General features: G+C 38.0%; 1 protein-coding gene across 1 annotated transcript; it reads right to left on the reverse strand.

The window, feature by feature from the left end:
• Positions 1 to 368: 368 nt before the first annotated feature.
• LOC122076577 (cysteine-rich receptor-like protein kinase 3) lies at positions 369 to 10530 on the reverse strand. The gene is made up of 7 exons (XM_042641956.1): positions 9229 to 10530; positions 6268 to 6381; positions 6011 to 6150; positions 5721 to 5931; positions 5398 to 5632; positions 1255 to 1399; positions 369 to 1176 (listed from the first exon to the last, which is right to left on the reverse strand). Exons 1-7 carry the CDS (start codon positions 9995 to 9997, stop codon positions 850 to 852), a joined length of 1941 nt encoding a protein of 646 aa, XP_042497890.1. The 5' UTR covers positions 9998 to 10530; the 3' UTR covers positions 369 to 849.
• Positions 10531 to 16077: the final 5547 nt, after the last annotated feature.

Here is a 16077-nt window from a genome sequence, read left to right on the forward strand (position 1 = left end):
GTGATAGCTTCTCTTTTCGAAAGTATAATCTGAATTTCTATCCCCAAGCAGAGAGACTTAATGCTTTAAGCTGCAAAGCAAAGCAGACAAAAAACTATTAGTTTCTAACTTATTGCCGCCTCCAGCTTCAAATCTAAGTGGACAAAAGGCTATTAGTCACTTTGGTTGGAACAATTTTTTTTTTTTTACAGAAACAGAATTTTGTTACAATGAAACCATACCGAGGAAACTCCGGTGACAATCAACAATTACAGGGAAAGTGGTTGGAACAAATAGTAGTATAGTGGAGGAGAGAATCTATCAGATTAAGAGAAATGGCGTAGGTTTAGATACATAAAAAGTGTTATCTGTGACATTGGATCTAGTGCTCTCATTCAAAACCATTGACATTAGTTTTATTATAAGGCTCTCTGAGATTTGAATTTTTTTCTCAAATTATAGCCGATGATTCTCCGAAACTCAACAACCCTTCTCTCTTCTACCAAAAAAATAAAATAAGGATGTTGAGTGGACTTGGGGGAGGGGGGAGGGGGGAGGGGGGAGGGGGGGGTATTACAATCACAGAAGGATGTGTAACTCTCAAGGCAACCACTGTAACGAGTTCCATAAATACATCATGATGTATTCCAGCCACTGAACACTCACCAACTGAATCATTCGGAGCAGTTCAACTTCAACCAAGATCTGGCCAATTCAATGAAAGGCAGAAAAATACTGAAGACTCAATGTATCAAAGTGAGCGGAGTCTCTGTCATGAGGCCAGTCTTAAGCCCGGAGGAAAGCCAGGAAAATTGGGTCAGATGACAAAACTAAGAGTATATAAGCAAGATTCTTCAAGAGGAAACTGGTTCATCTGGGTTCAAGCAAGCTGTCTGCCTCATTATTTCCAGAAGATCGACTACAGGACTCAGGCTGGGAATTGTAACTTCCAGGTGAAATTAATGAGCTTTTCATGTTCTTTGAATTAAGAAATGGTGGCTGTGTCGGTCTGGGGATGTCATGCTTCTCAGTGAGCATTTTTACCACCATTGACATTGATGGCCGCAATTCTGCAGATGCTTGAGTACAAAGTAGTCCAATTTGCAGTATCTGACAGGCCTCTTCTTCATGAAGCCTACCCTCTAGCCGTGGGTCAACAGCCTCGGATAGTCTACCCGACTCATACAGGTTCCAAACCTGAGAAAGCTAGATTGTTGAATAAGCTAGTCTCCAACGAGAACAAGAAATGAAAAATAACTGAATAGATATTGTTACCATTTGTAGAATAGACACTGAATCTTGCAAGAAGGCATTGTTCCTCTTCCCACAAGCAACTTCAATCACGAGCACGCCAAAACTATATACGTCTGCTTTCTCAGTCAATTTTCCACAGACTACATATTCAGGAGCCATGTAACCCCTACAAAATGTAAAGCTCAACATGAATCTATCACCATAAACATTACAGGGGGATGTGTGTGCCTGCACCTGTGCATGTGCATTTGGGAGAGGTTCCTTAATTGGTGTCCAAAAATAACTAGGGATATGGTCTCCTTTCTCAACCATGCAGTGAGGTTTATGGTGTGGGCCATCAAGACCATTTCTATGCAGTACACTCCTTTGAATGACATCCCCTGATTTTTAATTTGTCCATTTCCTTTCCAAATTAAAAGGATGGCCATAAAAGATGCCTCTTCTTCTAGACATCCCATTTTGTACCAGGCTGACCTAATTCAGGTCATGCTTGGGTTGTTCGCTAGTAGGACTTAAAAGAGTGCCAGTGACTCGTGTTTTCCCTTTACCTGCCACTTCAGAACCCAACAACCACCTATCTTTCCAAAATGTTAAAGTACCCAACAATTCCTCGCCTCATAATTTTTGAAATAAAAATCGAATCGTTTTAGCCCAAAGTATCCTTTATCAGTATGAGTATCCCACACTAAATGGGTAAGTTGTTTCATCAAGATCAAATCTCCATGGAACATAACTCACGGAAAGAGAATTCCTATCAAGACACTAAACGCACGGCCAATCCCAGAGGTTGGGTGGGGAAAGAAATTGACAATCCACCAATATAACTTCAATAGTCTAAGCACCCCCCCCCCCCTCCCAAAACAAAAAAAGGGGGGGGGGGGATGATAGTGGTGTGGACCACTGGTGTACTGGAAAAGGACCACTGGACCTTGACTGTTTAAAGTGATGCTTATTTTTCCTTATTTTTACCATTTCGAAGAGGAATTCGGCAAACAATAAAGAAATAAGGAAACAGTGTTGAAGGCAGGTAAGGAAGAAACCATCCTCATTGTCTCCACAATAGACATGACAAAGACAGTACACAACCAACTCAACTCAACTCAGCCTTATCTCAACTAAATGGGGTTGACTACATGGATCATTTTCCTCCAATCAACCCTATTCAAAATCATACTTGTTAATAATCCCATCTCTCTTTATATCCTCATCACTTATTAGTACTTTATCATCTTCATTATTAATGCATCTAATGTAGTTGAAACATCTACGCTTCCTTTCCCTGATTTTAGCTAGTTTATAGATATCTTTTCCACCCTTCCTTTGTGCGCAAATTGTTATAAAGATCATCATATTTCTTAGTCATTGCTTTTCCTACCATCTTCTTAGCTTCAAATCTAGTAAAGTTATACTTTTTTTAAATCATCTTAATCCTTAGTCCTTTGCCAAGTTTTAAAACTAGATTTCTTAGCCTTAATGGATTTTTGAACCTCATCATCCATACCACCATGAAGTTTCCCTAGATGAATGTGATGACTAGACTTCCAAAGTCAAAGGTTGAAAAATATCAATCTTCTCATCCCCAAACTTAGTTGTATCATCTGGAATGTGAGAGGTATAGAGAATTTTGGTAAAGTCTCTCTTCCAAAGAAATTGAATCGAGAACACAAACCTGCTCTTTGATGCAGTACCAAGGGTTTACACAAGGAGAACCAAGACCAAGGTCGACCCAAGTGGCTGACTGGGTCGACCCAGATCTGGTCCAAGTCAGCCCACGATTTGGGTTGCTGATGGGGTTACTAATTAGTCATTTAGTTAGTAATTTAGTTTCTATTTTGAAGTCTTAAATTAGTTTCTAATTTTCAGTCCTAAGACTTTCTATTTTGTAAGTTTCTATTTTCAGATTTAGTAACTAGTTGAGTTTCTAATTTTTAGTTTCCTATTTCAGTTTTTGGAAACTAAAGTTAGTTTCTATTTCATGTTAGTTTCTATTTCATGTAACCCCTATCACTATTATAAATAAAGCTATGGCTCTTTTAATGAGCCACGATTTTTACAAACTACATGGCTGCTGCTGCTGTTTTCTCTGCAAAAGAATTTCCTTGTGTCTGATCAAGGTATTGGGTTTGGTGTTTGATCCAAGCGACTCTTTGCGGCAAGAAGTCCAGGAGGTTTTCTTCAAGTTTCTTATCCTCTTTCAAGTTTATATTCAAGGAGTACTGCTGTCTAACACTGCTATACGGACCAGGTATTTAAAAGTCTAATTCTGCCCAGAATCTCCTCAGTTTTCACAATCGGTTCCCTGTGACCTGAAGTACTTCCAGCCCTTGGTTTGAGCTGTAATTTTGATTGAATTATCCACCCATCAAGGGCCTCCTTCGATCCAAATATCAGGTCATTCTGACCTGTGGTTCATGAGATACAAGAAATTTCCACTTTCTTGTCCTGTAGTGCTATCGGTTCTGATTTCAGACCTGAAACAGAGTTCAATTAGTTGGAGTTGCTTGTTGTTGATTATCTGAAGACTGATTATGTTTGTTGAATGATATTTGGACTTAGTTCTGTTTCTTAGCTATCCTATCTAGATAGCTATATTCTGATCTCAGAATCCCTGATTTCTGGACTCGACAGACTTGATTCCTAGTTCTGGTTTTAATCAGATTTGACCTGTGCCACTGTTATGCCTTCACCATGGGTTGTTCTTTGGTTTAAAAGTTCTTGCAGATTGAGACTTGGTTAGACCCTTACCCTAGTCTACATTACTCTTATTGTTATTTTAAAGCCCAAGCAGCAAAAGTTTAAACATCCTAATCTAGCTAGAAGACTGAACATGTCTAATTGGTCGGAGTGACCCATTAATACTCATATTTGGCTAATGTGGAATCAATCTATTTCGCTCAACCATGTCTCTCATTGTGATCAATCTATTACCACTTCCATTCATTTTCCTAATAGTGGGGAGTGCATCTTTTCAATGGTTTATGCTAAATGCAAGAAAAGGGATAGAAGACCCATATGGGATCAATTCATTCAGATGGCTCAAGGATTGCATCTCCCTTGGATCATTGCAGGCCTCAGAGATACTGGCTTTGAGGGAAACCTATTCACCTGGAGCAATAATCATCAGGCAACATTCTAAATATAAGTAGTCATCTTGTTCTACATCATATTAGTGTCTTCATCAAAGTTCCACCTTCCCTATTTTACTAATTTATCAGCAAATATTTTCAAGTTTTCTCATTTTAAGCTCCACCATCTTATCTTGGAGCAAATAATCTCACATTTCTTATGATTCATCATTTTAAAACACATATCAATGACCACTAATTTATGTTGCATGGTTAAGCTAAATAATTTATTATTATGACATAAATTTTTTATATCTTTTTGGCCAACATTTCATAGTCTATATATTTTAACTTATAAAATTAGCTAAATATCAATCTGATAAATGGTAATATTAATTCAATGACAGCCCAAAAATAATCAGATAATTGTTTACATAAAATGTGTAAACAATTAACAACTTAGTAACCGTGTTCTAACATGCAACAATAACTATGGCCAGCAATTACTATGTCACCATCACGGATAGTTAAGTAGCCATTGTCAGAAACACGCACTTGACAACCTGTGTCATAGCTATGGTGTTTATGGGCACGAGTGTCCTCAAGACTGTAGCAAAGAGTGAATATATCATCACTTTCATAACAGACCAAGAGATGCACGGTTATGTGAAAAGGAAAATAATCAAAAGATTATCTAATAGAGATCTTAAACTTGTGCCAAAGACAGGACAAGGAGAAACCATCTTCATTGTCTCCATTGTAACCATGACACAGATGAAACAGGACAAAGAGCCATCATTTAATCGATCCCAGTCACATAATCTGGAACAGAATATCCCAACCACAATCCACTAAAATGCAAAAGAGTAGATGGTTCAACCATTCTTCTTCTCTTCTGAGTATCCAAGAAATGCAATGGAGTTGATTAAACGTTCCAATTCCCTTCCCAGATCTCCAAGATGATTAGCCAATCTTTAGGTTTCAAGTTTTTATTCCTCATATGTTTAGTCGAGAGAAAAAGGGAGCCTAAAATGCATAAGGAATTAACAGATAAAAAAAAAAAAAAAAAAAAAAAAAAAAAAGGGAAACGTGAACTTACAGTGTTCCTGCTACCGCAGTGCTGACATGAGTCTTATCTTCCGGGAACAGTCTCGCAAGCCCGAAATCTGCAATCTTTGCTATAAAGTTCTCATCAAGCAGTATGTTGCTTAATTTAATGTCTCTGTGAATAATCCTTAAGTTCGATTCTTCATGGAGATAGGCCAAGCCTTCAGCTGTGCCCAGGATGATGTTATATCGCAGTTCCCAGCTTAGCCGCCGAGCATTATTTCTATCTAAACAAGTCAAATTAACCCGCATTCAGGGGGGTGAGGAAGAAAGTAACCATTTATTATAATGGGTTTACCTGGAAGAGAATCCTACCGAAAATGTACTCATGGAGGCTTCTGTTTGGAACATATTCATAAACAAGAAGGCTTTCGGGACCAGTAATGCTGCAACCCAGCAGCCTCACGAGATTTTTGTGATGTAGACCGCTGATCAAATTGACTTCATTAAAGAAATGATCTACCCATTGCCTTGTATTAAAGAAAAGCCTCTTTATGGCAACAACCCTCCCATCCGGCAAATTTCCCTGTTTGCAACCAATATAATTTAAGATCACAAAATGCTAAACAACTGATGTGGCAAGGAGTGAGTTACATAAGAATTACTTTGTACACTGAACCAGAACCTCCTTGACCAAGTTTATTGGAATTGTCAAAGTAGTTTGTGGCCCTTTCAAGAGTTTCATATTTAAAATTGAGCTCAGACTTATTTACAGTTGACACCAGAGCACCAAGTTGTTTCCTCTCTGAAGTACATATCCAATCAAGTGTTAGTATGATCTTGGCCCATATGGAAAGAAATTAAATGTGAATTTTAAATGTTGAAAGAATTTTAAAAGTAAAGAATTCAAATTGGTCAATACCTCTCCTCCGCCTTGTAAGTTCTTTCTTTCCAAAGAAAATAGCTGTCACAAGAACCATCACAGCCACCAATACAGAAGGAGTAACGGCCAGAATAACGACCAGGTGGTGGCCTCCTGATCACATAAAGTACAACCGTCAAAGTATGATACTATTGGATGAAAGTCACAGAAAAAATGCAAAGTATTTTAATCTACAGTTTCGGGACCAAAGATTCCATAAACAATGTACAAGTGCACTCGAATTGCTAACAGTCTCAACATTCATTCCACAGGGATACCATCTGAAGAATTCTAGGATGTCACCCTCATGTTTTTTTCCTGCACTGATGACTCCAAACATCCAAATCACATGACCATAAGACATTGAATTGGATCTCTCTACTCTATACTTTATTTCAGTTGTTTAATAAATAATAAAATCAAGTAGAATGCAACAGTATCAAACCATCAACCAAAAAATAATGTTGGACTAGTCAATATGTGTACAATATGGAAGAAGCGTATAATAAAATGAAAATGGAATAGCCCACCTCGTGACCCCAATCTGCACCTAAACATTTCTTCATTATTCAATTAAATCTGAGCAACACTAACCATATCATTAGAACAAATTCCTTCAGTACAATTTCAATCTAGAGAACTTAGGCATTTCTAATGGATATTCTATCTCTCCTTCGCTCCTCCGATTTCTAACAACAGAATCTAAATAACTGGATGATGCTCATTCTTAACTCTGCCACAATTTCCTCCTCCAACCATAAGTAAAAGTAGATACAGGACTCCAAAGCTAACATGCTCAACTAATTAGAACTTTATATAAACACACGGGTCAGGATATTACCCTGTTCTCCTTCCCATTAAATCCAATCCATATAGAGGCATTTCCTCTCACAAGCAGCAAGCCCCAAAATACAATTTAAAGAACAAGGAACAAGTTCAAAACAGCTCAAGTCTGCAAACCCACCAAGGGGGTGTTCTTTGTTTTGCAAAGTCAATCGAGAGCCCCTATTAAATCCCATAACAGAGTGGAAAAACTACCCAAACCAAGAATTGTAAGTACTACCAAAAACTCTATTTAAGTTTGTCTCGAATTCTTGACCCCTTTTGAAGATTGACCCGCTCCGACATATTTTGGTGGCGACTCGAATGGAAATTTTTCTAAGATCTGTGATGGAAGCAGAGGGGTTGGGCCGATAGGCCCAAGCCCAGAGCCCAGCACTGATCTCGTATGAGGGTGCGGGTTGGTATGGTTCGACCGGATTGACCGCGACCTGATGGGTCGATCAACGACTTGGAATATATAATGTACTATCATCTTGTTGAACATTGCCATTGTAATTTGGGGGTTTTTTTGAGCTACAGTTTCAGGGCGAGTTTTCTTAAACTCGCCGCTGCTTGGGTGTAATCTCTCTTTTGCATAGTGAAACATCTTCTGCTTCGCCCGAGGACGTAGCACACCACATCGGTGTGTGAACCTCGTTAAATCTCAGTGTGTTGTGCGATCTGTCTTGGTTTATTTTCGTATTTCTTGGTGTTTGCTCTAACAAACTCATATATGTTTTTCTCAAGTAGCACATCAATAAGCAACTTCATAATTTACATTTATCTTTGCCATCATAATATCCCCATCTAAGGTGTGTTTCTTCCAGACCAACAGCGCCTTGGCATGTTTTGACTTAAGAGATTCTTCACACCACCGATAGAGCTAGGGCCAAAACGCATACAGAAATCATTAGGTTCTGTTCCCGTCCACACAGGCAGATCAGTCCTCTTAAATGCAGCCACTTAATCAAGCACTGTGCACACTATGCCCTCATTAATGGTGACCAAACAAACCTCAAAGGACTATGAAAGAGCTCAAAGGAAAGTCTTATTGGGAAAACTCAGTTATCCACATCATCCAACAGACTAACAGAGTATACCCAAACAAGGTGTACAGGGTATATAAACATCATAGCAATTGTTAACATTGTTAAAAGTGAAGTAAACTATTTCCTTCGTCATCATTCAAACCTAAGTAATTTAATTGAAAATTTTTGTTACCCTATTTAGTAAGTTTTACAATCAGTCACTCAACATTTTGGTATTCGCTGAATTCTATTATCTCTCTCTTTCAACTTCACATTACTTTACATTCAACCAGATGAAGCCTAAGGGCCGGTTTGATTCCTAGAACATTCTGCAAACTTTGGGAACCTCCCTGCAGAACCTGCAGAACAATGTTCCCTAAGGTTTTCAGCACACCCTAGTCTCTAAAATTGGCAGCGCCTTCTGAGAGCAACTTCAGTGCACACTTCTCCCTGGAAAACAGACTGGAACCATTCAACCAAAGGGGCCCAAAAAAAAAAAATTTGGTGACTTGAACAACTTGGATGGTTTTCATCAACCTTCCCAGGGCACAAATGTATCCATCAAAGACAAAGGATATCCTTTCGCAAGGAATGAGGAGCTGATGAGTAGTAATAAGGGAGGGTTTCAGCACTGAATTTCATTGTCCTTGTCAGCCAAAAGTCTGTAGGGTTGCACATAAGTACGGTAGAGGGCACTATTGAATTATAAAAGACTACTTTCTGAAGTGTAATGTGAACACAAGGCACAACTAAACAACAAGGTCGGCAACACGGGTGATCTTCTAGCCTCTCTCTCTCTCTCTCTCTCTCTCTGTGGCGAAAGGAGGAAAGGCACGTCAAGAGAGAGGGAGATCATATCTTCAATCGCAAGGATTAGAAAAGATGCTCAAAAGTCCAAATAATCATACCATGACTGAGATTGTCTGAAATCTCAATTAGAAATTCCAGAACCCTCCTTCCTAGAAAACTTAATAGCCAAAACTAAACAGCAGAAATACACGAGGATAGGGAATTCGACTGGACAGCCCCATAAGCACCTCCGGTAACATCCCCAACCCCCCCCCCCCCAAACACACAGACACACACACATAAAAGGAAATAATAAACTGACCTCCTCCGGCTGCATCGCTCGTTGAATTGTCATAAAATTTCTGCGTCGAATACCTCATATAGCACCCAGAGTTCAAAACCCTTCCTTCACCATTTGGCAGGCAAGAAACAATCCTTGAGACCCCATTTCTCAAACAACTACTGCAGGAGCTCGCATTCAAATACTCCCAGCATTGCGCTAATCCGTACGCAGTGGAGTTGCCCCGATCCACGTACCCAACGAAGAAACCACCATTGTTGGGTGCTTGGGCACTCAGATTCTTCACGAGCTGGATGGCGTTCGCCCTGAAAGCTACCCGATTTCCGGCGAAACTTTGGTTCCCACAAACAGTCCGGTCCTCAGGGCTCAAAGCTTCGCTGAAGTAATCATACTCGTCATACCTTAGATAACAGCCATCAAAGAAGACTCTGCCACCTCGAGTCGCTTTTTGGAAGGGGACACACTTAGGGATCTGGGTCTTGCACTGGGCGAAACAGAGGTCGCAGTCTGTCTGCGAGAGATCTTTCATGCACTGACCAAAGGAGTACACCGTGGTGTTTCCAGACCCAGTAACAACTCTGGCATATCTACGGGAAGTGACTTGGGGGGTAACAGCGTCCATGGCCGACACAAAGTTATTAACGAAGGTCTGGCGCTCGGCCGGTGATGCGGTATCGTTGGAACATACAAGACCCGCCATCGTAGCTCTTGGGTTCGAAACAGAAAGACTTATGAATAACGAGAAGAAGAAGAAGAAGACACAGAAAATAAACGAACACCGCGAAGACATGGTGATACGATCGTACGAAGAAGAAGAAGGGAGAAGAATGAGAGAGAGATGAAGAGGGATCTTGGAGATGGTAAATGTTCCGAATAGTAGAAGCCTCTCGCACCTCGCATGAAAGAACTCAAAAAACAGACCTTTGAGCAATTGGATTTGACTGCGATGGTAAGCACAAAACAGGGGGAATAGGATGATGACAAAGGTGAAGAAATCCGTGAATGAGGAGAAGAAATTCAATCCACGATTTCCCCCACTTGGATCTTTTTCCTTCTTTCCTTCGCATTATCTTCAGACAGACTAACAAATAAACCGATTCAACTCTGCATAATTTTTTAATGAAACTATTATCTGCGACGTGTAAGTGTAAACCATAGTCAACTCCTAAAATCAGAAACGCGAAAGGCAACTGAGGAAGGTGGGAGGAAAAATCCACAGCCTGACGGCGACAGTTGACGACTTCTTATGTCGGTATTGAATATTAATCAGTAAACATCGGCTATAATAAGTGTTACACAGGGGTATTAACGTAAATAGAATGTATACCTCTTCCATCAACGAACAAGTAAAAAAGGATTGGATTGGAGATTTGGAGTTGCAGAACACAGATGAGATCAAATTAATAAATAAAAAAAAAAATTCTAGGCCAACTAACCTCTTCTCCAATCAATTATGTAAGCATAAACAGGGAATGAAGATCAATTGCGACGCAAGTCACCCAACAGTCGAGTGCTCCGATAATTGATTCGTCGCTCGCCACCACAGAGCTCACAGCCACTATCGACCTAAGTTTCCGCCATTTTTAGTGGTATCCGCAGACAATGTTATAGTTGATACTAAGAATGATTCTTATCAACCCAATCAATCAAAACAATAACTCTATCCCTGATCAAGTTCCTTCAAGATCAACTCCGTACCTTCTCATTTTCCTTTCCGATCCGATTGCATTGGATGGAATCTGTTTGGATAAGCTCAATATCGATGTGTAGAGTAACCGTACGTTGTGTTTTGTATATTCCAATTAATTATACTACATACATACAGCCTTAAATCTCCGAAAATGGATCAGGTGTTAGTAGGATCACCTGGTTGTGCGAGTTAACATCCAACACTTATCCTTTTTATTTTTAAATATATTCTTCTTTATTTTTATAATGATAGAAGGTGGGACAGATGTTGAAGGTTGACTCGTACGACCAAGTGATCGTACGAGAAGCGGATCCTTTTTCTAAATCTTCTACCTTTGATCTTAAATTTTTTTTTTCCATCTTGGTAATTAATCTTAACATGTGATATCTATAAAGAGTTAAAATATATTTGTCATTTCATGTCTCAACCATGATATTTTGTGGGTTTCAAGATCCTAAATATTTGGAGTCATTATTTATTTAACATATACTTGTCGTCTCGTCTTTATAGTCTCATCATTTTGAGGTGAGGCATCCACCCCTTGAAAATCTCATCTCTAGATCTTGATTAAAGGGTATGAACAATACAATTATACTTTGAAAGTATTTGATTGGACCCACTATTTATTTAACATATGTTTGTCTCCTCATCTTATTATCTTTTATTAATTATTGTTATTATTATCTTCTCATCTTATTCTCAATGTCAATAATTCATTAATCCCCAACACCTCACCCTGAAAAAGCTCAACTTTAAATCATAGTTAAAGAGAAGGAACTATACAATTATACTTTGAGAAATTTACAGTGCCACCCCTAGAGAATACCATTATTATAAGAACACCTCATCTGTTTTACCAAATTAAACTCAGACCCCTTACCATCAGTCACTGTTAAATGAAGAGTTAAAATGATCATTATACCATATTCATTAAAACTCATTCTTCATCACCTCTACGATTGAAAAACCGTTCAAATCAAGGCCTGAAAAACCAGGTCGGAGGTGACAATGGGATGTCTCCCATCAAACCAATACAAGTCCCCCTTTTGGAGACACGACCTATACGAAGGTGTTCGTTGGGGGTTTAGCTTGGGAGACTCAAACTGATGAGATGAGAAGATATTTTGAACAATTTGGAGACATTCTTAAAGCCGTCGTCATCTATGATAAGAACACCAGAAGAGAGCCATACGGTCGGCCAAGTCGAACTCAACTCGGCGACGAAGTGAAAGAAGACGTCTTCTGGGCAAGAAGAGTGCTTGATAACGGAAAGAATTGCAGCCATAGAACTGTTAAGAAAAATGAATTATTGTATTGCTTATTATTTAATATCTTATTAATAGTGGTAAGATTGGTTTTATGAGTGTTTGACTCCAAGTAGGAAATCTCTATGACAAAGTTGGGTTTATCTACAACTCTAAACTAATAGGGATTTTGGTTGGAGATAAACATGAACTCTGAAAACCAAAGTGATATAGAATTCTAATTCTCTCCTCTTATGTATAGTCGTGCTCCTCACCCTCTCAATAACGGCTTAATCTCTATACTAGTAATTGAGTGGTAGTTAGGGTTTTATGAAAATCCTAACGATTAAGGAAGAGCTGGGACTCAAAGGGAACGCAAAGCTATATGTGTGGGAACGCAAAGCTGATCGCGTGAAGGCTCTGCACTTGTGGAGTTTCAGGTAATAATCTACACCCCTCCATTAATGAATGTATGAATGTCTGACCCTACCAGTGAGACGATCCAAATCGTTTCTGCACCTTCAGTGGTATCAGAGCCTCCCTACTAGTGGGGAGACATTTCATTAACTTCATTAAAGATTGTGTATTTGTTCCATTAATTTTATTTTCAGTTAAATTTTTTTAATCATATAAGTTCACTGTTCCGTGATCACTGTTACGAACAGTAAACAGTATCAATTTAAAAAAAAAACTTTTTCATGTATACTGTTCATGGAACAGTGTTCACTATTCGTAACAGTGAACAGTTCGGATATTAAAAAAAAAAATTTTTGACTTAAAGCCCAATTATTTATAAAAAATTATTTTTCTTTTAAAATTTCAGATGGGCTTGGCATGCTAATTTTTTTTTTTTTTCTATCCTTGGGTACTGATTTTAGAAACCAGTAGCCCATTTGTGCTAATGAACATATTTGAACATTGGGTTTTATGAAAAACCCTTGTGAGGTCTTCAAATTATTAAAATTAGTTTTAATATTTTAATGATATTTTTGTACATGATATGTTGACATGTCATATGATGACATTAGTCTTTACTAGGTGTTAGTAATTCTTTGTGTGGTTTTTATAATTATTATTTTTTCACATTATTAGAATGAAATTGAATGGATCAAATACATAATATGTGTAAAAGTTATAATTTTATTAGTGGTTATGGGATTTAAAACAGACCATGATGATGGATATATGGATAGCATGGCATGCATTTATGTGGTAGATTGTATTTTATTTCTCTCTCCCCTTTTCTTTTTTATAAAAATATGTACTCCCCTTGGGCAGCCCAAATGGTGGGTTGATTTCCCAATGTTTCTTCATTTTAAAGAAATGTAATAGAATTAGGCATTTTATTTTTATTTGATCGTGAAAAGACTGGAGGAGGAGATTGCTTAAAAGAAGCGACGAGAGATGGAAAAGCAAGTTTTCTTTTTGTTTTATTTTAATGTAAAAATTAACATGGTTATAATTATTTGCATTGCATTGTCACATAATTAAGCTGAGTGAGATAAATTAAAGAGGATACGTTACTCTCACCCACCTTGGAATCAAAGTGACTTGCATGTGGTGACAAAGTTAATTTGATTACAGATGCTATCCCATGACCACTAAGACTTTGTTTTATGATTCCTAGTTACATGTGATGTATGATGATATTAGAAGAGACGACTGTTCCCATTTTCCTAAACTTAAAAGCAAGTGTGATATGAAAAACCCTAACTGATGGGATTTTCATGGCCTCCCTTAGTTGGTAAATGTAGATGTCACATTAATCTATATTTACAGATGCCGATAGGATAATACTCGAGTAGTTCTCTGAGACCATCTTCATTTATCTCATATGTGATAGTAGAGAACATGGTCAGTGGGAGGTGTACTACGATAGTAGACACTAGCCCATGATGCTATGATTCACTCTGAAACAAAGAGTATGCACTTGACTTGAGTGTATGTTAGTCGATAGGAATGGATATGACACTCAAGTCGCCAAAAAGTATTGGAAGTCTTCGAGACGGACAGAATAGTCCACTCAACTAAGTATATAATAAACTCCGATAGGCTAAGTCATGTGCATAAGGGTTGAGATGTTCCAATCACACTTCATAACTAAAGGGAAGCTTAAGGTGTGGGTAATCGTTGTATTTAGACTTGCCCTTTATTTTCAACGATATTAATCATGCTAGTTATTCTTTGTACATCATGGACGTACTCAATATGTCAAGCCAAATCAACTATGCTACCCTCACTAAAGACTATATCCTGACTGGACCAAACTATGTTGACTAGAGGAGGAACATTAAATTGCTCCTAACTGCAGAAGGTCTAATTTATGTCATAGAAGATGAAGAACCTTCATTCCCTGATACTATGGAGGGCGAGGAGAAAGCTGCCTATGAGTTGTTTCGACAAAATAATTCTAAGGCCAAGCTCCTTGTGTTGAATTCAATAGACAATACCATTAAGGATTCTATAAAGAATTTGAGTTTTGCAAAAGACATGTTGGAGGAGTTGAAGAAGCTGTATGAAAAACAAAATAGACATGCACATATCCTCCACAGTACTAAGATGACTTCAGGGATTTTAGTTATCGACCATGTGATGAAATTACATAATTTATTCCAAGAACTATAAGCCATTGGGACATCCTTTGAGCTGAACTATAAAACTGATGTCATATTCTACTCACTGCCTCAGGAAATCTGTGGATCTTTTATTTGTAATTATAATATGAATAAAATTTTCGTAGAGTTTCCAGAGCTAGGCAATATGTTGCAAGAAGTAGAGGCGGCACATAAGTTGTAAAAGCTTGAGGTCTTGTCTATTGAACAAAAGCCTTCTTCCTCTAAATCGAAAGGTAAGAATAAGAAGAAGACCAATAAGGGTAAGACCCTTAAGGTGGCTAGTAAGGGAGTGGAGAAGGGCAAGAAACCTGAGAAGGGATCTTATTTTTACTGTAAAAAAGACGGACATTGAAAGAGAAATTATCGTGCATACCTGGCGACTCTAAAGAAGAAGTCAGATGAAGGTACATCTGAAACATATGTCCTTTATGAGTTTAATTAATCAGAAGAACCATCTAATACGTGGTTGGTTGACTCTGGTTCGACCACCCATATTTACAATATGTTGCAGGGGTTCAGGATGACAAAAAGACTCAACAAGGATGAGGTTCGTCTTAAGATGGGAACCAGAGCTGAGGCCACAACAGAGGCAGTAGGAGAATTTAGTTTGTATTTTGAAAAACAGTTTTAATTTTAAAAGATTGTTTTTATGTTCCTTCCTTTAGAAGGAATATTGTTTCTGTTTCTAAATTAATCGTTGATGGATATTCATTTCAATTTGGACTGAAACTATTTATTCGTTTAAATGGTTCATTTATTACAACTGGTTGTTTACAGAATGGTTTGTATTTCTTGAAACCTGTTTTAAATACAAATGAATTTTCAAATGTAACTTTAAAAGGAAATCAGCTCTAGATAATTCCACTTATCTTTGGCACCTTAGGTTATGTCATGTTGGAGTAGATAGAATTTACAGGTTGGTCAAGGATGGCCCTTTGGAAAGTCTAAATAGAATCTTACCGAACTTGTGATTCCTGTCTACAAAGAAAAATGACCAAGAAACCCTTTTCATCTAAGGGTAAGAGGGTTGAAGATTTGTTGGAATTAATACACTCTGATGTATGTGATCCCATAAATGTTCAAGCGAGGTATGGTTATGAATATTTTGTAACATTCACTGATGACTACTCTCAATATGAATACATTTACCTAATGCACAAAAAATCAGAAACATTTGAAACATTCAAAGAGTTATGAGCTAAGGTAGAAAAGCAATTAGGTAAGTGCATCAAGACCCTTCGATCAAATCGAGGAGGAGAGTATTTATCGGATGAATTCAAGGACTATTTAAAGCAAACTGAGATTCTTTCTCAGTTGGCAG

The sequence above is a fragment of the Macadamia integrifolia genome, chromosome 4 (assembly GCF_013358625.1).
Source record: "Macadamia integrifolia cultivar HAES 741 chromosome 4, SCU_Mint_v3, whole genome shotgun sequence".
Taxonomy (NCBI): Eukaryota; Viridiplantae; Streptophyta; class Magnoliopsida; order Proteales; family Proteaceae; genus Macadamia; species Macadamia integrifolia.